A 22,600-nucleotide genomic window follows, 5' to 3' on the forward strand; every position below is an offset into this window, starting at 1 on the left:
CTTGAGGTGGTGGCGCAGGAGCCGCAACGGCATGCGTGACAGCTGCAAGCTGGGTTCGCGTTTGGAGGGTAGCGGCAGAGCCGTTGTCACCCAGAGCAGAAGCTCGTTGCAGGCGGTTCGTAATAATACGCCGAAGAGAGGCCCAAACGTCAGCAACGACAACGGACTGGTTGGCGGCGCGCGCGGTGGCCACAGAGTTGGTCATGACTTCCCACAATTCCTTGTCACCAATAAAGGTGTCGGACATCGCACACAGCGTGTAGTAATTCCAGATATGGTTGTGATTCCTTGTCACCAATAAAGGTGTCGGACATCGCACACAGAGTGTAGTAATTCCAGATATGGTTGTGGTAGTCGACGGACGAGATCGCCGATGGATCCAGAGGATTGAACGACGGCGGCGTCATAGACACACGGTAGCGCTTGACCAAGTCAATAAGCTCCACGGAGAGTGTGTCAATGCAACTCTCATCGGTGAACTTGAGAGTGCGTAGATAGCTGGCAATGACCGAGGGGTTGTTGTCCATGGGGTTCGACTCGAAACGAGTTTTAATGTGCTCAAAGAGCTTGAACGGACACGTAGTGGCCTGATAGAGGCGCCGGAGGTTGGTAGAAATGGCTGAGACCAAGAAGGTGTGCGCCGCAGAGCGTTGATTCGCAAGTTGCTTGGTCGCCTCGCGGGCAATGACCTCACGTTGGATGGCGGTCGTGTGCGCCTTGATTTCCGCAAGACGCACATCACGATCGGTCTCCGACAGAGTCGGGTCGACAACATAGATCTCGGAGTGTTCGACTAGATCGAGTTCGAGGTACATCTTGCTGATGTTGAGCGCATCGATGCGATTGCCTTGAGGGACATAGTCCAGCGTAGAGTAGAACTCAGCAAGGTCACGGGAGGTCGCTTGGGACAAGAAGTCCGTCTTCCACAAGGTGTAGGCCAGAGGCCGGAGGTCGTCGAGTGGGGTGCCCACGAAGGGCTGCACAGAGGAAGGGAGGAGGCTCATAACCTGTCAAGAGGGACGATGTAGGGGGTAGCACTGAGAAAGAACGACGACGAAGAACACTGGTGTGGTCGAGGACAAAACCAAAAGTGATCATTAACGGATTGTTTAGCTGACCTATGATTGGGCAAAAACAGTCAGAACACCGGATAATTCCGGATGACCGGATAGTATCCGTAAGTGACCGAACCTCGGCGAAAAAGGCCAAAGCAAGAACGGCCAAAGTGCCCCTTCTTGACAGATAGTATTGGTTGTTGTTATGCGGAATGAAGAGTTTCGTGACCCATTGTGCAGTATGCATTGAGGAATCGCTGACCTGCATCGCATCGCGCCTTTCCCTCATGTTACGTTACACATGCACAATCTGCAGTATGGACTGCGGCCTGTAATAATTTTTGGGTCTCAATATCAAAGGACTCTGACTCAGTGAACGCAATTGAACACGAATGGTTCCATGTCGGAGATACGACATACCACATAAGCTATATTGGAGCGCCAGATTCGTTCTATGGACCGAGGAGATAGTGCAGAGCGCTTTTGCGACATATTTTGCTGCGTAGGTCACGTACAATAATGATTTTTTACGAAAGTCAATTATAAAATATCACCTATAATTTCAAAAAAAGCTGGTACATAACGTAATATTACTACCACTCTACCCACTGCGATCATTATTCCACATCCCAGCCAACCAAAGTGGATATTTCACGGTTCCCACCAAGTGTCTTCTCGGTCACTCGCAGTGGTGTTCTCACCGCAGCGTCGGAAACGCCGGTCAAAGTTGGGAGTAATTATCTTGTTGATCTTTAAAAGTGTTGGCGGAATTCTGCACTTTCTTGGTCGTATTTGAAAAGCCACAGCGACGATGGGGCACTGGCCTCAAGCAGAGCGTCAAGTACGCGAGGGCGAAGCGACCTCAATGCCATCCCATCAGTTGTTCCCTTCCTCAATCATCACCCATCGTATCCAGCGATCCAGCCCAAGGATCAGCTAATCCAACAGATGCCGATGATCTACTCCTCGCTGTCAACCAACTACAAGAAGTCAAACAACAACAACAAGAGCAGCCTGTTCATATTGTACAACGTCGTGTTGCTTGGGTAGTCCATTACGTCGACGTCCTCAGATCACCACCTCAGCATGAATGGAATAACGTTAACCACCGCGGGACCATCCATGACATCATGCTCCACTTTGGCTTCAAAGAAAACATGCGTCAACCAGTACACCGTGCTCTGTCGCAGTTCATCACATGCAGTCGTCGAGGAGAGGCATACAATAGCCACGTGCATCGGACGGGTGCTCATTCCTGATTGCATGGAAACGGGGTGGAATGTTACTCAAACCACGCACAAGATGAATCAATATCGCGCTCAGGGGGCAAAAGCGCATATTGTTCGATCCGCAGTTTACAGTGCGTACCTTCGGCTGGCTCCGCAAGTCACCTGTATGGCCGCTTCAAAGCAAGGCAGCACAGACGTGGATTCGCCATGGGCGAAAGCAAGACTTGCATGGGCAAGGAAGCTTGGCATTCGTCTTGGGATGTGGTCCTGGTCGCCGTAGCATGGGCCGGTCCCTTCGAGTATGGACTTCGAAAATTTGTGTGCTACCACAAATCGTGGTGTGGGACGAAACGCACAAGGAAGTCAAGGTTGGCCAGCTTGGGTTGGGCGGAAGCAAACGGATATCAACGGTCACATTGACCTTGACAACGGCGAATACGCGCCAACAAGCACCTACCTCAAGATGAAATACCCTGGTCAAGCGCGTTTTGCGTTTGGTTGCACGATTGTTGAAACTGACCTCGGCCAAGAAGGACGCGGATGCATCCCCTTCGTTTACTCTGGTGTAAATAGATTCGCTCGTTAGACGAATATACTGCTACAGAAGGAAGAAATTGCCAGTGCTCTGTGGGTCGTACAAAGATCGTTAACGTCAAAGTCCAATTTAAGGACACTTTTTCCGAGACGCTGCCGTGGAAGGCATGTAACTCGACTCGAAGGTATCAGATTATAATTCTAGAATATGTTACATGAAGCCAAAATCCAGGCCTACTCGGGAGTTGTGAATACGATATGATTCCTGTTATAATTCATTATCATTCACATCACAAACATCATAAAACAAGCGGTCCAATTTAAGGTGCACCATTTTAAGCTTAGTCTTTGTATACCCATTTGCATTAGTTTTGGGCGGGTAGGTTAAAAACTGCCTTTGTAGCAATTGATTGGCTTCTCGACGCCAACTAGGCTTCCTGGTGTCGATGCCAAGGACCTGAGGAAACCTGGGACTGAACCAGCGACCATCGGTGTGTTCTTGTCCTACTTAGATCAGGTGTAAAGTGATCTAAAAGTAGACGCGCTCCCAACTGAGCCAAAAGAACTGGTCAATCTGGACATGAGATTGTACTACGAGAATGAGTGCTCTCGACTGGATGAAATGCCATTTTGAAAAATGGATTTTGGAACGAGTTGGGGAGCGTTTTGATTGGATAATGCCCTTTTTAATCTTTTGTCACCCCATTATTCGCGATTTTCGAATTCTACTACAAGGATGCACCGTCAACGCACCATAAAACTGGCTGCTGACAGTCCCTACAAGTTCTGTTTTTCAGCTCCCAGCTGACTGCACTCTGCTTACCTGAGCTTGATGGATCCATGGCATGGCCCAGACGGTGGAGAAGCCGCCTTTCATGTGACGGACCTTTATTTTATACTTAGGGAAAAATATTATGAATAAGGCCCTGTACCCTACTTTTTTTCCAGGGCTTTTCCTCCTTGAATATCCTATAGGGGAAAAAGGGGAAATGATTTCCCTACTACTTTAATATGGGTTTCCCAGGCCTGATTACAGCCACAATGACTCATCCTCGCTATCGTCGTCTTTCCGCCCGTCGGATGTCGACTTTGCGCGGGGACTGCTCGGCGGCGAGGTGACGCCGGACGAGGTGCGCTTGACGGCCGAGATGCTCTTGAGAATCTTGAGCTCCTTCTGGGTCTGCTCGTCGCGAAGCATCTGTTCCTCCATCACGGCCTGCAAGGTGGCCTTATGCACGGCGACTTCGTGCTTAAGTCGTTCGACTTCGTCCTTGTCAGATCTACTACTACTGTCCTGTGCCGCCAGCATCTCGTTCAAACGCTTCTGCTGCTCCAGCTGGGTCTTGAGGTGCTTGACTTCGTTCTGCCACTGCAACGCGGCGCCGTCCGACGTGGACGCCACTTGCAGCTTGGTGAATGTCTTGATCGGAGGGATCTTGAGTAACCCGTGGAGCTCGTTCACGAGCGCTCGCTTCTTCCCATCTCCCTCCGTTTCTACTGTGCACGTCATTCATATCCCTACACTACACTTCCCATCCAAGGTACCTGGTTCAGGTTGCGATGGTGCATCCGATGACGAGGAGGCTACGGTGATGGTCGGTGTAATATCAGCCTCCATCTTCTGCACCATCCCTTGACTCGACAGCTTGAGCGCGGCGATCTCTGCTTGCATCGCCTCCATCAACGCCTCCAAATCGGGCGGCACTGCTCCCTTCTACCCTTCCACCGATCAACATGTTGCGATTGCAACAAAACGAAAGTTCCAACGTGAAAAACAAAAACGTAAGAAAAAAAACACAGCTCACTTTTTTTTTTCGGTTCCACTGACTGTGAACAAATACAAAAAAAAAGAAGAAAAAAAGTGGAAAAAAAGAAAGGCACGTACGGTTACGGATTCGACGATCGTTTCGTCGACAGAAAATGGAAGGGGAGCCATGTCCAGCGTGAGGAAGAGCTGCGCATGCACGTTCTGCTTGTGGTACTGGTCGGGGACGTTGAGCAGGTACGGCCGCATACGTGGCGGCGCGGCATCCACGACATCGAACTGTGCTAGGGGAATGGACAGCGTCCCGATGAGGTCGTCGGCGCTCAGTCCGTGGTCTGAGTCGAACACTTGAATGTCCAGCACTTGGGTGAACAAGTCGTCCTGTGTCAAGTCGAACTCGTACGTCGGCGCAGATGTCCACACAGGGTCCAAGCACTTTGAGATGGTATCGCTCTTGAACCGCTGGGAGCCGATCGCAAACACAACGTACGGGTCGCTCTTGCCTAGGTATTTCCATGGGCAAGAAGAAAAGGGGTGGGAGAAGGAGTAGTATGATACCTTTACCAAAGAGCGCGTAATCAGCCGCGGGGAGGTCCGTGGCTTTGTGGAGAGTGACTTTGAATTGACGTGGAATGAACAGTCGCGGGTTGTCGACGGGGTCGCCGTCGGCCATCAAGTGGATGGTCAGGAAGATCTGGCTCGTCACCTTTTGCTTGGCGAACGCAGCCGGCACCTGCATCGAGTACGACTTTGCATGAGGACTCGCCGAGGACGAAAATGGAAGCGGCGTCGCGAATTGAGCGAGCGGCAACGCCAGCGTGCCAAGCAGGTCGTCGCTCCGGTTGTCCTGGTCGAACACCTGCACGTCCAACACCTTTGTGAACAAGTCGCCATCCGTGACGTGGAATTCAAAGACCGCGTCGTCCGACCACACGGGGGCGAGGGTCTTGGAGATCACCGCGCTCTTGTACTTCTCCTTCCCGACAGTGAACACCACGTACGGATCGCTGGAGCGGCGGCCAAGAAGCGAGAAATCACCAGCCGCCAAGTCCGTGGCTTTGTGCAGTTGCACACGGAGGATGTGGCGCGAGAAGGACGTCGAGCTTCGCGAGAGGTTGCCGCCAAAGGACGACGCGGCAGTGCTGCTTTGCCGCATCGCGACGAAGATAGCGATTGCAATTCAACTTGACTTCCTCTTCCAGGACAAATGTTTTTTCTCGTATTTTGTAAATTCGGCATACAAATGGCATGTACAAACGGAGAAATATAATAAAATAGATACCTGTACCTCTGAAAATCGAATTTCGACAATTGAAACAAACTCTACAAATGCATAACTTGAATTTTTCTCAATTTATAGTTATATTTCGTCATACTGGTAGGGCTGAACGACCTTGATCATGCAGTGGACGCTGATATACTGTACGAGTACTAGTATATGACAACATAAGGAGGATATCTATCCATTAACTACTGGTATCGTTAGGACCTTGGTACACGGTCGTTGTACAGGAACGAGATGTCACGTATATAGTCGGGGAAATAAATTATCTCCTAAAATTCGTACACTTTTTGGGGGAATTTTGACATTTGTTTTGCTCGAAGATGCTAAATTCTCTACCAACACACTAATTTACGGTGATGGAATGTCCACCAATCACGGGCGCCCATTCAATTCCAGACATCAAGCGAATGGCAGCGCCGACGACGACGGCGACGACGGCGGTGGCGTACGAGTCGTTCTCCAAGGACAACCTTCTGGAAATCCTGCGACGATACCGCCATGATCACCCTTCGTCCATGGACGATATGGACGCCATCGCACGCACCATCCATACTCCATCCACTACGTCAACGCCCATCGTGCGCGGGTCAGGTGAGCCGGCCAAGAAGAAGCACAAGGCGGACAAGAAGGCGCACAAACCGTTCGACTTTTCACGGTATCGCACTCGACACGTCGCTCTCAAGTTTTCGTACATGGGTGAAAAGTACGCTGGGTTTGCTCGGCAAGATCACATGGAGGTAGGTAGTACCTGCCCTTCTCGCCACAATCCATTCCACCACGATATGCTTAAGACCATGTAGGAGACCATTGAGCGCTACATTATCGATGCACTGACCACCGCCCGACTCGTCGAGAACTTCTCCACATGCGGGTACTCCCGCTGCGGCCGCACGGACGCCGGCGTGAGGTATCCTTCGTCTCTTCATGCTCATCCTGACACTTTGACCTAGCGCGTTGAGCCAAGTCATCGGGCTCATGCTTCGCTCCAACGTTCCTGCCGACGGCACCCTCTTGGATGGCAAGTCCATCGACGACATCCAAGCCGGCGACACTTTTCGCGTGCAACTGCCCGACGGAACCATCAAAACGCTGGTCGAATTGGATTATCCCACATGTCTCAACTCAGCCTTACCGCATGTATGTACTACATTTCATGAAATGTATTGTAATATATATATATATATATATTTGGATCCTTGCTATATATATATATATATTGTATATGTGGTAGGACATTCGAGTGTATGCGTGGGCGCCGGCGCCGCCCGAGTGGAGTGCGCGATTTCAGTGTCAAGGACGGACGTATCGGTACTTTTTCCATCGCCGGACCCTCGACCTTGCCGTAAGCCTGCCTTTTCCTGATCACGTCATCATGTGATTACGTCATCGTTGGTCAGGCGATGGCCACGGCGGCGCGCCTGCTGGAGGGCCAACATGATTACCGCAACTTTTGCCGCATGGACCCGACCGTGACCAACTTTGAGCGAGAAATTCTGTCTTTTCGAGTACTTCACACGAGTCAAGTGTCGTCGGTTGACCCGTACTACGACCTGTGCTACTTTGAGGTACCTTTTGTCGTCGTGCCACGTCATAATACTAGAGTTTGTATGCAGGTGCAAGGTCGCGCGTTTCTATGGCACCAAGTGCGGTGCATGGCGGCGATCCTGTTTTTGGTCGGCAAGGGCCACGAAGCCCCCGAAATTGTCACGACGTTGCTCGACATTGGTGCGTGTCCTCGCAAACCCCAGGTGCGAATTTCCCTTTTTGGGTGCTTGTTTTGACAACGGGGTGCGCCTTGTTATGGATGGGGTGCGCATTCTACATTCGATTTGGGTGCGTGTTTCATACATTGGGTGCTGATATATGTTTTCGTCCCGACGACACGACAGTACGAAATGGCCCCAGACTTGCCGCTCGTGCTCCACGAGTGTGCGTTCAACACGATTGAGTTGCGGTACGAATCATACTATATCTATATAAATCTGGATAAATATATATATATATACATGGTAGGTACATGCCTGGGGCCGTGAACCGAGTGTACCATGACGTGGAGAACCAATGGGAAGCCGCCAACTTGCGCGCCGCATTGCTGCGAAACCAACTGGACGCGCTTAAACGTTTGCCGGTGCACCCCCACCGCGCCATCGTCGAACTACAGCGCCGCCAAACGCCTCAAACAGCCAATCATGTGCGGTGTTGCTTACCCACTACCTGTGCAACTAACGATAGCATTAACGAGTAGATGGCGGCGTTGCTGGCGTACGATGCGGACGTGCCGTTTGGTGAGATTCTGCCCCGGCTACCTGCAGCCGGCAAAGGTCTTAAGCACATTCCGCTGCTCGATCGAAAGTGCGGGTTCTCGTTTGAAGAAAAGATGCACAAGGTCAAACGCAAGGCCCACCTGAAAAAGATCACTGCCCAAGAAGCGGCGACTGCAGCAGCTCATGATGACGACAACACCACCCATTCTAGTGTATAGCTGAGGGAGTAAGTAGTCTTACTGTAGAATAGTATAATAGTAACGTTAGTAGTAACTATTGTAACTGGGATGATGGTCCTCTTCTACTACTACTGTACCTGGAATTAGAAGGGCGTGTTCAATGATATTAATAGATGGGATGATTCATTCTACTGTATTCACACGCTGAAACAAGATTACTATTGTGCTTTCGAGTGAGTGGTTTCTCGTTGGAATTTAAATCGATTTGATTGGCTACCTTAGATGAGCTCAAAATTATTAGCCAATCAAAACCTTCTCAATGAAATTCAACCAATCAGATCGATTGTGGATCGGTTGTTTGGTCGGCGCGATTCGATTGCACCCTCCCCAAATTTGTTTCAAATCGACAATACATCTCAAACGAAATCTCAATAATAATGTCGATCCATATATTCTCGTTTAGGTGAAACGTACATTTGTTGTAATTGTAGTCTCGTCGAATTGTAGTGTAATAGTACTACGTACTACACCTTTTTGCAGTTAAGTTGGACGAATGCCCTGATATATATGGCCGTGCGCCCGATATATTTGGTGGTGTACCCAATATAATTGGCCATGTTCCCGTTTAATTTGGCACACGGATGTCGTGCGCCCGATATATTTGGCGATGTGCCCGATATAATTAGCCGTGTGCCCAAGTAATTGGCCATCTGCCCGAAGAATTGTGTCGTGTGCCTGATGAAAATGGAATAACTCAAAGAATTATACTCCATGGAGTGCAAATGAGTTTTGGTGGAAACATCATGTGGTTGAAGTTCGGAGGAAAACGCGCGAAGGCAAGATCATTCGAAATTTATACTTGAATAAAGTATAGTTTACAACAACGATTCGTCCATACTTCAACTCCGTCCAAAATTTGAATCTGTCGCGCGCAGAGCTCATTTTTCGATTTACCTCAAGGAACGCACCCTCGATGGACGCGCGGAGGCCATGGGCAACATGGGCGTTGGTATGTGACGTTACAGCAACGATGCGTCATGTGTCGATTGACGACCATTTCTATATTGAATTGACTTTTTATTGCGTGATTTCCATTTTCATCAGGCACATGACACAATTCATCGGGCAGATTGCCAATTCTTTGGCCCCCGGCTAATTATATCGGGCACATCGCCAAATATATCGGGCACACGACATCCGTGTGCCAAATTAAACGGGCACATGGCCAATTATATTGGGTACACCACCAAATATATCGGGCGCACGGCCAAATATATCGGGCATTCGTCCAACTTAACTGCAAAAAGGTGTACTAGTACGGAGTAATAAACAAGTACCGACGACGAACTCCAATCCCCGTCTCGGTTACCGTAGTTAGTTGATCATTAACCAACTAAAGAAAGATCAGTGATATAAACGGGTACTTCGTTAGCTGTCGTGTTGGTCATCGTCCAAGGGTCTTCGTCGAGGCGGGGTGATGACAGAGGTGGTGATGCGGATGGGCGCTGTGGATGTGGTCACCCACGCCAAGAGCGATGACGATGTTGATGGCATGATGCTACTAGTAGGTCCAAGGAAGGATGCATGTGTGTCCACTGGACTGGCTGAACTATGTCCATCAAGAACGCGGAAGAGAGTGCGCACCCAGGCCGCGCATGCTCCGGCGCTAGGGCAGTCAAATCGAACGCACGTGTTTTCTACCGATATCACACACAGGGATCATGATCATCCATTACCTTGAACGAGTACATAGGCCAAAGTGTCCTACTTACTGGTGGTGATGGCCCAGTGTTTCTTGGCTGCTTGGACGGAGGTGGTACCGGGAGTCAGGACGAGGTCGTGCTTGACACACCCGTGTACAGGCCGAAAGGACGCGTCCACAGCGTGCCACGTCAGATGTTGATGCTGCAACGACACGACGACGGTGCGGTGACTCTGTCGCAGGATTCCTATCTTGGCCATCAGCAGCAACGGCGTTGGCGACCCGTCCATCGCACTTGGAGGACGGTGTCGCATATACACTGAGCTTTCCACCTACGAAGAAGTTCGCGTCGTGAGATATGGCAGAATCCAGCACAAATACGGCAGCGACAGTTCTGCGGGATGGATGGACAGCCCAAGCTATCCTACGAATCTATCGATAAGCTTACCTGTGGTGTATATTGGTGTATGGTAGGAGGAGGAGGAGGAGGGGGTGGCGGCGGCAGACTGATCCATTTGTGGATCGTCGGGGAGTGTTTGGGAAGTGGCGGCACCATCATCATCGTCGAAGACGTCGGCGCGCCGCTTCCTGAGCTCGTGTCCAAGTTCGTCAACGACTCGTTCGGAGATCGACCGCCCAGTTGATGCAGACACGTCACGCGGCGGATCGTGCGGAGAGGCGGCGGCAGGGGCGAGCACAGACTACCGCGGGTGTGCTGCTTGAACGACGACGACGGGGACTCGTGGCGGGAGTGGCGCCTCGCAGACATGTACGGCGACGCTGTGGGTGTGGAATGGAGGTCGTAGTACCCCCACGTCGCGTCGGCCGGCGACTCGTGCATGGGTCTCGTTGGTGTCTGCCGTTCGTCGACCAGGATTGCGTGTGTCCCCCTGCCTCATCTTCAACGCCAGACGGCATTCGATTGGCCCAATTGAAGCTCGTAACGCTTGAAGTTGGGTGGTCTGTCACATTGCACTTCAAAACGCGAGATATTGTTCAAGGCAATGACAAGGAAGCGATAGGGTACCCCCGCCAGCGCATTATCATATACGGAGCCAAGTTATTTGTTGTATGTAGGCAAGGAAGGATGGCGGCGCACTCGCTCGATGGACGTCGCAGCTACGGAACGCGCGACGAGCCAGTTTGAGACTGGCCTCATAGGTGCACCCTGTGGAAAGGTGAGATATTCGCTCGAAATAGAGCACCCTTTACAAGTACTACTCGTGCACGAATACCTGTCGGACTAGTAATACTACTTTCTACTCGTGCACGATATCTGTCGGACTAGTAATACTACTTTCTACCTTGACCTCCAGTAAGGTCGCCACAGTGTTGGCATGGCTTGAAAATGTGCGAACTCGTCGTTCCTACAAAGGCGTCGACAAGGCAACCAAGTTGCTGGGTTTTCATCCTGATTATTTTGGACCTATTTTATTATACTGTATTTCTATGTGATGGGTATACAAACTACAGTAAGTATGTATTAAAATTACAGTTGCTTACAAAAAATAAGTTAAATAGAAGTATGGAATAGAGTAGTAGGTAGAACTGTACTAAGTTTCTTTGACGTAACCAAATATTTGAGCGATATATTGTGAATTTCGAGTCGATATTTCACCATTTTATGGGCATATTGAAGTTACAAAGGAACAACAACCAAGCCGAAAGATACGTTCTACAGATATCAATGACGACAACCTCGTGCGACCGTACACGTCCGACTGTCCAATCAGGAGGCAGGTCCTGGCTACTTTTTAGATCGTTTGGCAGGTGGCGCCTTGACCGCGTTGCCCTTGGTCTTCTTCGTTGCTGCTGCTTTGTCGACCTTGGGGAGCGCCACCGCCTGGGCAAACTCGACTGCAAACGTCGCGTTATACGCCGTGAAGATGGTTTCGATGCTGGGCAGACCGGGAACTTGGGTGGGAACGCGGGCACTGTTGGCGTCGCCACTACTAGTATGTCCCAGTTGTCCTTTGTCGTTACGACCCCATGTAAACACTGCGCCATCGGTCGTGAGCGCGATAGAGTGATGCTCCCCCGCGCCAATCTGTCGGACCGACCCAGACGGCGGTGTCCACTCGAGATCCTTTGGTTCTTCCACGATGGCTACCTCGTCTGCATCCTTCGGCGCTTCGCCCAACAATTGACCGTGGCTGTTGCTTCCGCAGCCAAACACACGCAGCTCTTTGGTGAGGAAGAGCGTGTGCGCCGAACCGCACGCCACATGGGTGACGTGGACGTCGCGGAGCGCCTGGATGAACCGCGGGCGGAGGACGCGGAAGGTCGGACGGAAGAACTTGGAGGCGCTTGCGGGGACCGGCGGCTTGGGGTGGCCCAGCTGACCCGCTTCTCCCATACCCCACGACCACGCGCCAGCCGTGCTACAACATTGAAAAAAAATTGAAACCGTCAAACGTTTATCCGGATTTGTTTTCCGGATAACATATTCTATTTCATGTACCCAGTCACCACTGCGACCACATGCGCGGCTCCCGCGGCAACGGCGCGGATATCGCGGCCCAGAAGACATGACGACGGGTCTTCCTCCGTGCATCCATCCACCTGCAACGAAGAAGACGAACATTGTCACACACATGCAGGCTTCTCTACACGGAACCGAGTGGGACGCACCGAGGTGGTCGCAGGTCCCTTCGCATTGAGGAGCTGCGGGACCCACTGGTTCTTCAACGACGCGTCTCCAAGCTGCCCTTGGGTGTTCGCGCCCACCGTCATGAGGACACCCGGCAGCGCTCGATGGAAGTAGTCGTCTTCCTTCGCCACACCAGACGTCATCACGATAAAGTCGCCGCCCGCCGCCGCTACAAAATATACCTAGTATTCGCGCGCCAAAACGAAAAAAAATATCGAAAAAAAAGATGTACCCAATACAACTGGCAGCTCTTGCTCGCGCAACGCCGAAATTTTTTTCGGCGTTTTTTTCAGTTTGTTTTCTTGGTGCCCCAATTGCCCCGCTTCGCCGTTTCCCCAGGTATAGATATGACCGTTTTGCGACAACAAGACCGAGAATTCCCGCCCGGAAAGGACGCGATCCAGTCTAACAAGTCACATGGAAGGGATCAATGGACGAGGGAGGTGCAACATGGAGATGTCATTGGTGCATACCTGCCTTCCGCGGCGGGTCGCTTATCCAGGCCTTCTACCTAGTCGAGGACATGGACACATCATGTTGAGATATGTGTGCCATGTGCATAGTTCGACGAAGTTGCATGGTGTGTATGACGTACCTTGCGGAAGCGCGTCAGCTTTTCATGCACGATGTCTTGGTGTCCCAGTTGACCTGACGTGCCTGTGCCAGACGTGTACACGTTGCCTTCGTTCGACAACACAATGGTCGAGCTCTCGCCCACTGCAATGTCTCGCACGGAAATCCCTGCGAGGTCTGGGACAGCAGTTGGCGCCGCCACGACTTCCGTGTCCGTGCCGAGTCCCAACTGTCCGTCCGCGTTGTCTCCCCAGGCAAACACGCTTGACAGCGGCGCTTGCTTGGGCTTCAATTCAGGTATGTGTCCCGCACATAGCTTGCAAAACCAGTCGCCGTCCGGTACCGGGAACGACTTGCCAAAGTTGTTGCGGGGCTTCTGCTGACAACAGATGCATCCGTGGTGGCAGAACGTATGGAATGGCGCGTCGCAACCATCGCATAACACCAGGAGCTCTTCTTGATCATTCTTCCCGCACACGCGGCATGGACTATCCTCCGCGTCGCTCATTGTGTATTGTGGTGGTGGGTACTGGATACCGTGTGAGTTATCCGGATCATTGATCTATCCGGCATTTTCATGTCTCAACGAATCCGGATATTATATCCGGTAAACGTTTTCTCGAAATTCGGTGCCTTCGAACTTAAATGGATCAATACTATGCGTACCTACGGGGAATATACTCAATAAAGTGCGCAATTTCCAACCAATGAAGACCAGAAGTCCACTTGACAATGATTCAACGACAAATGGCGCGCCGCGCCGCCGCCGCGGCTCGCATTCCTCGCTCGTTCATTTCCATTCACCATCCCATGACCACCACCATGCAGGTCTCTGTCTCGTCGACGTGGGCCACTAGCCCGGTGAAGCCACCGCATCAGTATCGTGCGTACCACTCGGATAATGCGTCATCCCACCGCCGCCCGTTCCACAGTTCGTCGCGGCTGGACGCGTCGAAGCGCGACTATTACCAGGTGCTGGGTGTGAAGAATGACGCGTCAAAGAACGACATCAAGAAGAAGTACTACGAGATGGCGAAGAAGTTTCACCCCGACACGAACAAGGAGGACCCGGACGCGGCCAAGAAGTTTGCCGAGGCCACGGAAGCGTGGGAGATCCTCGGGGACGAAGAGAAGCGTCAAAAGTACGACACGTTCGGACATGCCGGCGTCGATCCCAACGGCATGGGCGGCGGTGGCGGCGATGGTGACTTTCATGGCTTTGAAGACATCTTTTCGTCCATGTTTGGTCACCAGGGCGGCCGTGGGCGCGGTGGCAACAACCGTCCCCGCCCCGAGCGCGGCGCCGACGTCCAGGTTAACGTGAACATCTCGTTCATGGAGGCTGTGAACGGCACCACGCGCGACCTGAACGTGTACACGGACGTCACGTGCGATCCGTGCGGCGGCAGCGGCGCCAAGCCCGGGACCACCCCGAAGAAATGCAAATTTTGCAACGGCAGCGGTGTGGAAATCCTACAGCAAGGCTTCTTTGCGGTCGAACAGCCTTGTCGTCGATGCCGAGGCGAAGGTAACCAACCAACTACACTTCCTTCCAACACATCATTTACATCATCTCCATGTGCCAATGTAACTTTGATGTGGGACGACCCCTTTGTGTATGTATATATATGACTACTTCCAATGTTTTGTGATGGGAAATATGTACTATTTTTTATATAGTATATAGTATATATTGCATGATATATCTATATTTATATTTATCTGTCTGTTGTGATGGAAAGTTTATACTATAGATACGTATATGTGGTTGTGATGGGAAGTATATAGTAGAATTATAGTATATACATCCCATTGCAAAACATAGAGATATATAACTATCATAGAAGAAAGAAGGATGATGCGTCGATAGTTTGCTGTTTTGATCTTGGCGTTTGTATGGTCAGTATTTATTCCGTGATTCATAAGCCCTTGAAAGCATGAATGCATTACACCAGAGCCGTGTCAGGTCGAATGTTGCGTTGTTTGAATATTTCGACTGAAAGCTTAAATATCCCCAAGAATAGTTAGTATACTATATTTCGAAATCAAGAGTAATATCGATATATTTCAATATTGATACATATAGGGTTCACAATTGACAATCCATGTGGCACGTGTCGGGGCCGCGGCAAAGTGAAAAAGTCGCGGACGGTCGAAGTCAAAATCCCCGAAGGCGTCGACAACGGCATGAACCTACGCCTGGCCAACCAAGGCGAAGCCGGCAGCAAGGGTACGTGAGACGAGATTATCTTTCTTTTACCTTTAATTTGGTTGACTTTTGTGCTAATTATACGCGAATCCGTTCTTTGTATTGACTTTTGTATGTAAAAACGAAGTTGAAGAGTGGATCATTTGATTGGCTACTTGCTTTGTGTTGTGGGTTTTGATTGGTCGATCATCGATTGTGTGCGATTTCGAATATATCGACTACTTTACACTAGTCGACTATTCTTGCTTCGAATATCGAAACGTATCAACTTTAAAAAATATATTCATGAAATGCATTGGTTTCGAAAGAAATCGAGTGTTTTTTTAATAATAAATGAGACTTTTCATTTAAATTCAGTAAAGACCTTCAATAATATATCGAAAACAGGTGGACCAGCTGGCCATTTGTACGTGGCCGTGTCGGTAGCGCCGGATCCGTTCTTCAAGCGCGACAAGTCAGACGTGCGCTGCGAAGTGCCGATTTCGATCGCGCAGGCGGTCCTCGGGGGCTCGGTTGTGGTGCCGACGCTGACGGGCCAAGTGGAGATGACGGTGCGATGACGACGACATTCGTGACATCGCGACTCATGACGAGATATGTGGTGGTGACGAGATAGATTCCCAAAGGGACGCAACCAGGCACGACACTGAAAATGCGCGGCAAGGGCATCAAGGAACTCAACTCGTCGCGACGTGGGTCCCAGCTCGTGACGCTCAACGTGCACGTGCCAGACACGCTGTCGGATCGGCAGAAGGAACTCATGGAGGAATTCGCGACGGAAGAGCAGCGGCTCGGGGAGACGGGCCAGTCGTCGTGCAAGAGCCACACGTTCGCCGACACGGTGCGCTCGACCGTGGACCGCATCAAGCAGTTCATCAAGCCTTCCACCGACCAGTAGTAGATGACGACGATACAGATCAATGCTACAGTACCCCAACATGTAGATGTATATGTGTCCATTCTGTTGCATATACCGACCCCGAAGGGATGGTATTTCGGAGACAATGGGATGTGTGAAAAGGAAATGAAGGCGACACATCCATGCATAGCATGTGCGAGCAGCATCGGCAAACAAGGATGGGATGACTCACGGCGTTTGATATTAGAGGAGGAAGATGTCGTCCTTGGGGGTTTGAAAGATTCTTGTCTTTTTCCCTGGCATGTCCAAGCACTCGTTGACTTTGGCCGTGCACGTTTTGAAGTCGTCGCTCTTTTCCCAGTTTTCGTAGTCCTGGCGGGTCTTCCACTCGGACAAGACAATGTACTTGTGGTGGTCCTCAACGTCCGCGAGGGTTTGTACGGACAAGAGGCCGGGTTGGCGACGCACCGTGTTCTTCACCTACAAAGCAAATACTGTCATGATGCGCGGTCGAGAAGTAGGACACACGTACGCGCTCCATCATGCGCGACACCGTCGGTTCGAAGCCACGGGACATGACGCGTTCAGTTAACACACGCACAGGGCCAGTCAGGACAGTCATGATGCTATGTCTTGGTCGAGGAAGGAGGTGGCGCCGGCAGGCTAAGGTGGCAGAAAAATGGGAATGACGCCTGGAATGATACGTACTGTTCTTCTATCAAGTTATCTGGATAAGTGCCTCTATCAAGGTCCATGTGGTGAGTACCAGTGTATACAAATTTCAAGTGTTGTGGAGCTGATTGACTTTTGACGCTTTTTCCTGCGGCCATGCTCCAAGTATGGATGCATCCACATGTCGTCGAGCTACAACCAACGGCTGTGATGGCTCACTTCCGCAACAACTACAGATTGGCCATGCAGAAGATGGTAGTCGTAGCGATGCCATTGGAAAGTGGAGCCAAGGATGGGATACCAACCTTCCGACGAGTACAATAGGCGGTGGTGGAGGTGACGGCATGACCTCATTCGGTGAGGCGATCTACTACGAAACCAGTGCAGCCGAGAAGGTGGCAGCCAAGGTCACACTCGATCGCTGTCATGGCGATGACTGGTAGAGGTGCCCGCCCGCCACGTTCGGCCTTCACACATAGGCGACAACCTCTTCAATACATACCGGTATACCCACATATCCATACAGTAGATCGATCGTTCAAGGTGCAAATACTACTGTACAGTATATGTGTGTGTGAGCATCATGCAACTCTTAATAGGGACAACATGCCATAAATATATTTCACTGTACAACTACTGTATTTCTTCTACATGAATCCATCTAGTCGAGCCGGCAAAACTCGCGGACACACACCAAATGGGACAACACGGGATGGCGGGTGAGGTATCGTAGAAACTCTTGCAAGCCATGGCGTCTATGTTCGAGGAACGATTCGGACGAGTTGTAGAGCAGCGTCTTGGGAGGCAGGGACACGTGCACGTCCACGTGGAGGGCCCGCGCGTGCTTCTTTACCTCCATGGCGAGATGGTCGAACTCCGAGTATCGCTTCTCCAGCACGACTTTCGAGTGGCTGGGGTACATGAGCTCGATTGTGTAAACGACATACGACCGTGCAATGGGCAGCGTGTCTCGTGTGTACTTGACGTGAACGGATGTGGGCTGATGGTGGCCGTGGCTCAAGCTAGCATCGCCTGCGACGTCTTTGCATGAGCGAGGAGACAGGGGCATCGTCTTGCCGATGATGCCGCCTTCTGGATGTATCCGATGAGCATTGCGGGCGACGAACATGCACCACGCCATGAAGGCCAGCGCTGTGGCGAACGTGAATGCAGCCCCAACGGTCAGCGCCACGTCCAACGTGGCTTGCATGCTGCGAGGCATGGAGGGTGCCATGATGCGTTGAAAGGTGCGAATGTAAAAATGGGCGTCATGTGGTCACGGCTCTCTGTCCACGTCAATATCCAGTCCGACTTTGGGTGTTGGACATCGGTTTTGTGCATTAAAAACTGTGAAATCGTATTCGTGTTTGTATGTGATTAAAACAAAGGGTAAAATATAAATACGACTGTAGTACTACAGTAGGATTTTCGACTTGTTTCTGTCGGAATGTACAATTCGTATACGCTTACAGTACGACGGACTTTACCATAGATGGCGAAACATGCTGATGTGCTAAATTGTGCTAATGTGCTGGTGATTTTGTGTGGTTATTGTTGAGGTAAGGGCTCACTACGAATTGTAAGCACTTGTCAGACGGCAATATAATCACTTGGTGGACGTACAGTGTCATCATCCGCGTTAAAATTTCCCCGCAGACAAGTGACTGCACTAGTAAATTTACTGTTAGTACTTACTGGTACTTGTATTCTTTTTCATGTATGGTATGTGCGTGGTCTCCGAACAATTCGTTCTTGCTTTTGGGTGTTCCTGTTTGGAATATATTGCGCTGATTGGCTAGATTTGCAAAATATTCCTGCCAGGCGTTGATCGATTGTTCACAAGGGCTCGCCTCTGTTTAATCCCTCGCAAGCTATCTGTACAATATGTATTCCTGTATAGTTCTGTTTATACTACCGTACAACAACACCAAACAACCCTGTATATATGCGCCGGCGCAAGCAAGTAGTCCTAATCTTGATACTCCAGTACTCTGTTCCGGGAAAAGAGGTCGCTTTGTGAAAGTATAGTTGAGGGCATAAAAATATCTTAAAGTTTGTATTGTCCTTTGAGATTACAGCTGCAACACAAAAATATAATGACATTATATTATATTTTAATTACTACTCCTTGGAAAAATAAGTGTCATTCATGAATGCAAGTGCATTCTCGTGCACTGTTGCGTATTGAACAATGTCAAGTCCATAATGGAAGCACCTTTCGCATATGAGGGAACTTGTAATCGTTCCTTCCCATACTCTGCAGAGTCATCTCCATCACCTTTTGCAAAGTGATAAAGTTTTTCTAGTCAATGCAGTCACGAAATATTTGTTTCGTAAAGCAGAAGTATCGATTTTCCTTTATGCTGGATTTTGTGTGCAGCGTCAAGTATAGAAAAATACCACTGATTTACGAAACATCTCTCGTGAGCCAACGCAAGACGTCTTCGTAGAACCCATGACCTATGATTGGGCATAAACAGTCCGGTTTCTACAGAAAGTGAACACCGGATAATTCCGGATGACCGGATATTATCCGTAAGTGACCGAACCTCGGCGAAAAAGGCCAAAGCAAGAACGGCTAAAGTGCCCCTTCTTCACAGCCACCCCACTGGGCAACGGACTGCTGAAGGCCTTCGAGACGAAGTTCTCAAAGAGAGGCAATGCCAAAGGCAAAAAAGGGCTTAGTTAGCGAAAAATTCGCGGAGACCAAAAAGTGCCAAAGGCATGTCACTACAAAAGCCACCCTGGGAACAGAGGCGAAGAAGGTAGGACAGGAACACACAAAAAATAGGGAGAGTCAATATAGGATTTTGCGTTTTGATTCTGCTTTTCGTGCGGTTTGAAAAGCATATTTTTATTCCAGCGTAATTTTATTGTTCAAGGCGAAAATCAAAGGAGAGTCAATATAGGATTCTTCGTTTTGTACAGTCCAACAATGGTCAAGCATCCGTATCCGCATAAATGCCTTTCATTCGCGAAAATGCCACAGCTCTCAGAGCGGGCGGCTGTCATTTCTGACTTGGGCAGCATGATAAGGACAATTGCTACATGCAATCCCTGTGCGTCACATGCGATGAAGCAGGAAATTGATGTGCTCCTTCGACTGCGATACATGATATTTTGTTCACGATACTTGTATGCGCGTGAGTCGATTCCACGGTCATTAGAACAGCTTTCCATCCTTCCATTCATGGCTGTTAGTGACTTTGTTCAAGAGGTTCGTGTTTGTCAGACTACATTTGCCTACATTGTTCAGTTGATTGAGCTAAGTCATCTCTTTCAACCAACGAGCAACCGAGCTCAGCGACCGGTCTGGGTACAGCTCGCATGTGCTCTGCATCGACTTGGCCACAACGGCACCGGGTCGTCTGCTGGGATGGTGTCACGAGCAAAAGGAATTGGGATAGGGACAGTTCACCTATATACACATCGTATTATTCGTGCACTTCTTTCTTTAACCACTTCTGAAATTAATTGACCAAATCGCAATGAGCGTAGCCAACATGCCGACTACAATGCAGTCCGATATGGATTTCGTGACTGCATTTTGTCTACCGATGGCACACATGTTGTATTATACAGAAAACCTGCATTGCATGGTGAATATATTACAGTCGAAAGAAGGAATATTCTATGAATGTTCTTTTGACGTTTGACTACAAGCGCCAAATCCGTCACGTCATTGCGGGGTGACTCAACTATATGGGGAACCTCTTCTCCGGCCCTTCGACCCGACGAGTACTTCAGCAGCAACCAGTACCAAGCCGGTGACTCTGGGTTCCCCCTCGGCATGCGCATGCTCACCCCCTATCGGCTGCCCTACTCAAGTGCCAGTGGCAACGACGCGTTCAACACAGGCCATGCAAGTCTCCGGGTTGTGTGCGAGCATGGCAATGGTATCCTCAAGGGTCGCTGGTCAAGCCTGTCATGTCTACCAGTTTTCATCCGCCGACCATCAGATGTCAAGACCGTCTGCAACTGGATATTGGCATGTTGTATCCTACACAATGTGGTAAATCGGCTCCGAAACGGCGAAGACACGGTGCCATTGTTCGTCGAAGAAGTGCGACCCAATACGGAGTGCAAGTCTGATGTAGTTGACGGCTGTCTTATTTGGCGAGAGAACATAAAGTCTGAACTCTGAACTCTGAACTGCTAAAATATCTAGGTTTAGACGAGTAATGAATGCCATTGGGATTGTACAAAACGTTCATGACATCTATTTGTTTAATCTTGCTCAAATGCAATTGAAACTAATTCGCGAATTGTTTCCGGGTCCACTACACCTGATGCCACTAGCTTTTCTACAAGCGACGCCCTCGCTTGCCGTATGTTGAGAGCAGCTGCCGTTGAACGTGCGTCCTTGTCGTTCGCCTTCATGTACTCAAACTTCTCGCGTTCCAGCTGGGTCGCCTGACTCTGTACGTCCATGTAGATTGCCGAGAAATCCTTGCGGGGGGTCAGCCGCTTTTCTGCCGTTGGAAACTTGCGCGGAAGGACTGCTTTTGACCTGCTCTTTGATGGCTGTGCCTGGGCGTGACCGGGGTCGTCGTCGTCGGCCGGGGCGCGACCAGGATCGTTGTCGTCGGCCGGGGCGCGACCGGGATCGTCAGCGTCGTTTCTGGCCCAGTAGGTCTCGGTGTCAGGGTCGTCCGCGGCATCATGCGGGTCGTGGTTGGCGTCTTCGTCATCGCTGCCAAGGTCGACGGAAGAATAATCTGCATGCCTGCTTTCCTCCTCTACTTAGTTCTGTTTACGTAATTATATTTTGGGAAGGTGCATGTCAATGTTTACCTTGGTCACTACTTGTTTCCAAAATGTACGACGGTCGAAAGTTTTGGCGCTCCCCAAACAGAGCATCCATCTCGTTTTGCAATGGGCAAATGGCGTCCAACTTGCTTTCGATCGTAAAGATATCTACAAACACGTAAGCCGAATACATTTACAATTTATTCACTTTTTTTGAAGTCTATGTCGGTCAATCCTCGGCCACTCTTGTTCGGCCCACCCCAATGAACTGCACGTCGATATGACTTGACGTAGGCATTATACCTGCGTCGAAATGGTTTCAACGTGGTATGGGTGCATGGTTGATTACCTGGATCGAGCGTCCTGAGTTGTCCAAGGGCCCACAGTGTCTCGAAGGACTTCGTTGACGTACTCCGCCAGCCGCGCATGTCCATGCGCTCGTGTCAGCTTCTGCCCTCCTCTCATATCATTACCTTTTGTTGCCTGCCCTGTCAATAGATTGAAGTTGTCGGGTATGCGCAGAAACTCCAGCATGGCCAAACGCTCGGGCCGTGATGTTGAGGCTCGCTTGCCCCTCTCCATGACACGTTTCCACTTTGCAAGCAGCCATCAATTGTTCTCGCTTTGATTGGCTATAACTATCTGCTTGCTGATTGGCGTTCTCAAACTAATTCAATTCTGCTTCTGCTTTTCGTGACGAAAAGCAAAATCTGATAATCAGTTTTTTGGAACGAAAAGCAGTTTGGTTTCTATATTGACTCTCCCTATTGTGTCGGTCTGCGTATAACGTGAATCTGAGTCCATGGTATCCTTGGTCGGATAATCATGTGATAGCCTTCCTAACCATAAAGTTTAATGTACACTTCTCACCCAGC

General features: G+C 50.1%; 9 protein-coding genes across 14 annotated transcripts; 3 read left to right on the plus strand and 6 right to left on the minus strand.

The window, feature by feature from the left end:
- Positions 1 to 3,661: 3,661 nt before the first annotated feature.
- H257_14245 (hypothetical protein) lies at positions 3,662 to 5,820 on the minus strand. The gene is made up of 4 exons (XM_009842007.1): positions 5,142 to 5,820; positions 4,704 to 5,086; positions 4,364 to 4,532; positions 3,662 to 4,312 (listed from the first exon to the last, which is right to left on the minus strand). Exons 1-4 carry the CDS (start codon positions 5,737 to 5,739, stop codon positions 3,849 to 3,851), a joined length of 1,614 nt encoding a protein of 537 aa, XP_009840309.1. The 5' UTR covers positions 5,740 to 5,820; the 3' UTR covers positions 3,662 to 3,848.
- Positions 5,821 to 6,224: 404 nt separating this feature from the next.
- Positions 6,225 to 8,443, plus strand: H257_14246 (the record flags this gene model as incomplete). Of its 2 annotated transcripts, XM_009842009.1 has the most annotated exons (9): positions 6,225 to 6,605; positions 6,669 to 6,775; positions 6,819 to 7,005; positions 7,100 to 7,210; positions 7,266 to 7,433; positions 7,482 to 7,616; positions 7,758 to 7,822; positions 7,882 to 8,059; positions 8,114 to 8,443. In XM_009842009.1, the coding sequence occupies 9 exons, from the start codon at positions 6,225 to 6,227 to the stop codon at positions 8,348 to 8,350; spliced, it is 1,569 nt and encodes a 522-aa protein (XP_009840311.1). In that variant the 3' UTR covers positions 8,351 to 8,443. The 2 variants fall into 2 exon arrangements, with proteins under 2 accessions (XP_009840311.1, XP_009840310.1); XM_009842008.1 differs by having other exon boundaries at positions 7,758 to 8,059.
- Positions 8,444 to 9,599: 1,156 nt separating this feature from the next.
- H257_14247 lies at positions 9,600 to 10,954 on the minus strand. 2 transcript variants are annotated; one of them, XM_009842011.1, is made up of 3 exons: positions 10,462 to 10,954; positions 10,084 to 10,345; positions 9,600 to 10,008 (listed from the first exon to the last, which is right to left on the minus strand). In XM_009842011.1, the coding sequence occupies exons 1-3, from the start codon at positions 10,852 to 10,854 to the stop codon at positions 9,740 to 9,742; spliced, it is 924 nt and encodes a 307-aa protein (XP_009840313.1). In that variant the 5' UTR covers positions 10,855 to 10,954; the 3' UTR covers positions 9,600 to 9,739. The 2 variants fall into 2 exon arrangements, with proteins under 2 accessions (XP_009840313.1, XP_009840312.1); XM_009842010.1 differs by having other exon boundaries at positions 9,600 to 10,345.
- Positions 10,955 to 11,580: 626 nt separating this feature from the next.
- Positions 11,581 to 13,746, minus strand: H257_14248 (hypothetical protein; the record flags this gene model as incomplete). Its single annotated transcript, XM_009842012.1, has 6 exons — positions 11,581 to 12,394; positions 12,475 to 12,575; positions 12,645 to 12,832; positions 12,896 to 13,068; positions 13,137 to 13,174; positions 13,259 to 13,746. Coding segments are annotated over 6 exons (1,622 nt in total), but the record flags the coding sequence as incomplete, so codon positions are not given.
- A 205-nt stretch (positions 13,747 to 13,951) lies between these two features.
- H257_14249 lies at positions 13,952 to 16,404 on the plus strand. 2 transcript variants are annotated; one of them, XM_009842014.1, is made up of 4 exons: positions 13,952 to 14,764; positions 15,323 to 15,466; positions 15,833 to 15,996; positions 16,062 to 16,404. In XM_009842014.1, exons 1-4 carry the CDS (start codon positions 13,969 to 13,971, stop codon positions 16,341 to 16,343), a joined length of 1,386 nt encoding a protein of 461 aa, XP_009840316.1. In that variant the 5' UTR covers positions 13,952 to 13,968; the 3' UTR covers positions 16,344 to 16,404. The 2 variants fall into 2 exon arrangements, with proteins under 2 accessions (XP_009840316.1, XP_009840315.1); XM_009842013.1 differs by having other exon boundaries at positions 15,833 to 16,404.
- A 119-nt stretch (positions 16,405 to 16,523) lies between these two features.
- On the minus strand, positions 16,524 to 17,012 carry H257_14250 (hypothetical protein). The gene is made up of 2 exons (XM_009842015.1): positions 16,837 to 17,012; positions 16,524 to 16,784 (listed from the first exon to the last, which is right to left on the minus strand). The coding sequence occupies exons 1-2, from the start codon at positions 16,924 to 16,926 to the stop codon at positions 16,548 to 16,550; spliced, it is 327 nt and encodes a 108-aa protein (XP_009840317.1). The 5' UTR covers positions 16,927 to 17,012; the 3' UTR covers positions 16,524 to 16,547.
- Positions 17,013 to 17,098: 86 nt separating this feature from the next.
- On the minus strand, positions 17,099 to 18,276 carry H257_14251 (hypothetical protein). Its single transcript, XM_009842016.1, has 2 exons — positions 17,282 to 18,276; positions 17,099 to 17,206 (listed from the first exon to the last, which is right to left on the minus strand). The coding sequence occupies exon 1, from the start codon at positions 18,208 to 18,210 to the stop codon at positions 17,638 to 17,640; it is 573 nt and encodes a 190-aa protein (XP_009840318.1). The 5' UTR covers positions 18,211 to 18,276; the 3' UTR covers positions 17,099 to 17,206; positions 17,282 to 17,637.
- A 2,188-nt stretch (positions 18,277 to 20,464) lies between these two features.
- On the plus strand, positions 20,465 to 21,120 carry H257_14252 (hypothetical protein; the record flags this gene model as incomplete). Its single annotated transcript, XM_009842017.1, has 2 exons — positions 20,465 to 20,496; positions 20,640 to 21,120. 2 exons carry the CDS (start codon positions 20,465 to 20,467, stop codon positions 21,118 to 21,120), a joined length of 513 nt encoding a protein of 170 aa, XP_009840319.1.
- Positions 21,121 to 21,173: 53 nt separating this feature from the next.
- Positions 21,174 to 22,332, minus strand: H257_14253 (hypothetical protein). 3 transcript variants are annotated; one of them, XM_009842019.1, is made up of 4 exons: positions 22,075 to 22,332; positions 21,934 to 22,028; positions 21,771 to 21,893; positions 21,174 to 21,715 (listed from the first exon to the last, which is right to left on the minus strand). In XM_009842019.1, the coding sequence occupies exons 1-4, from the start codon at positions 22,305 to 22,307 to the stop codon at positions 21,204 to 21,206; spliced, it is 963 nt and encodes a 320-aa protein (XP_009840321.1). In that variant the 5' UTR covers positions 22,308 to 22,332; the 3' UTR covers positions 21,174 to 21,203. The 3 variants fall into 3 exon arrangements, with proteins under 3 accessions (XP_009840321.1, XP_009840320.1, XP_009840322.1); XM_009842018.1 differs by lacking the exon at positions 21,934 to 22,028; XM_009842020.1 differs by having other exon boundaries at positions 21,771 to 22,028.
- Between the last annotated feature and the right edge of the window lie 268 nt (positions 22,333 to 22,600).

The sequence above is a fragment of the Aphanomyces astaci genome, assembly GCF_000520075.1.
Source record: "Aphanomyces astaci strain APO3 unplaced genomic scaffold supercont1.55, whole genome shotgun sequence".
NCBI classification, from domain to species: domain Eukaryota; phylum Oomycota; class Saprolegniomycetes; order Saprolegniales; family Verrucalvaceae; genus Aphanomyces; species Aphanomyces astaci.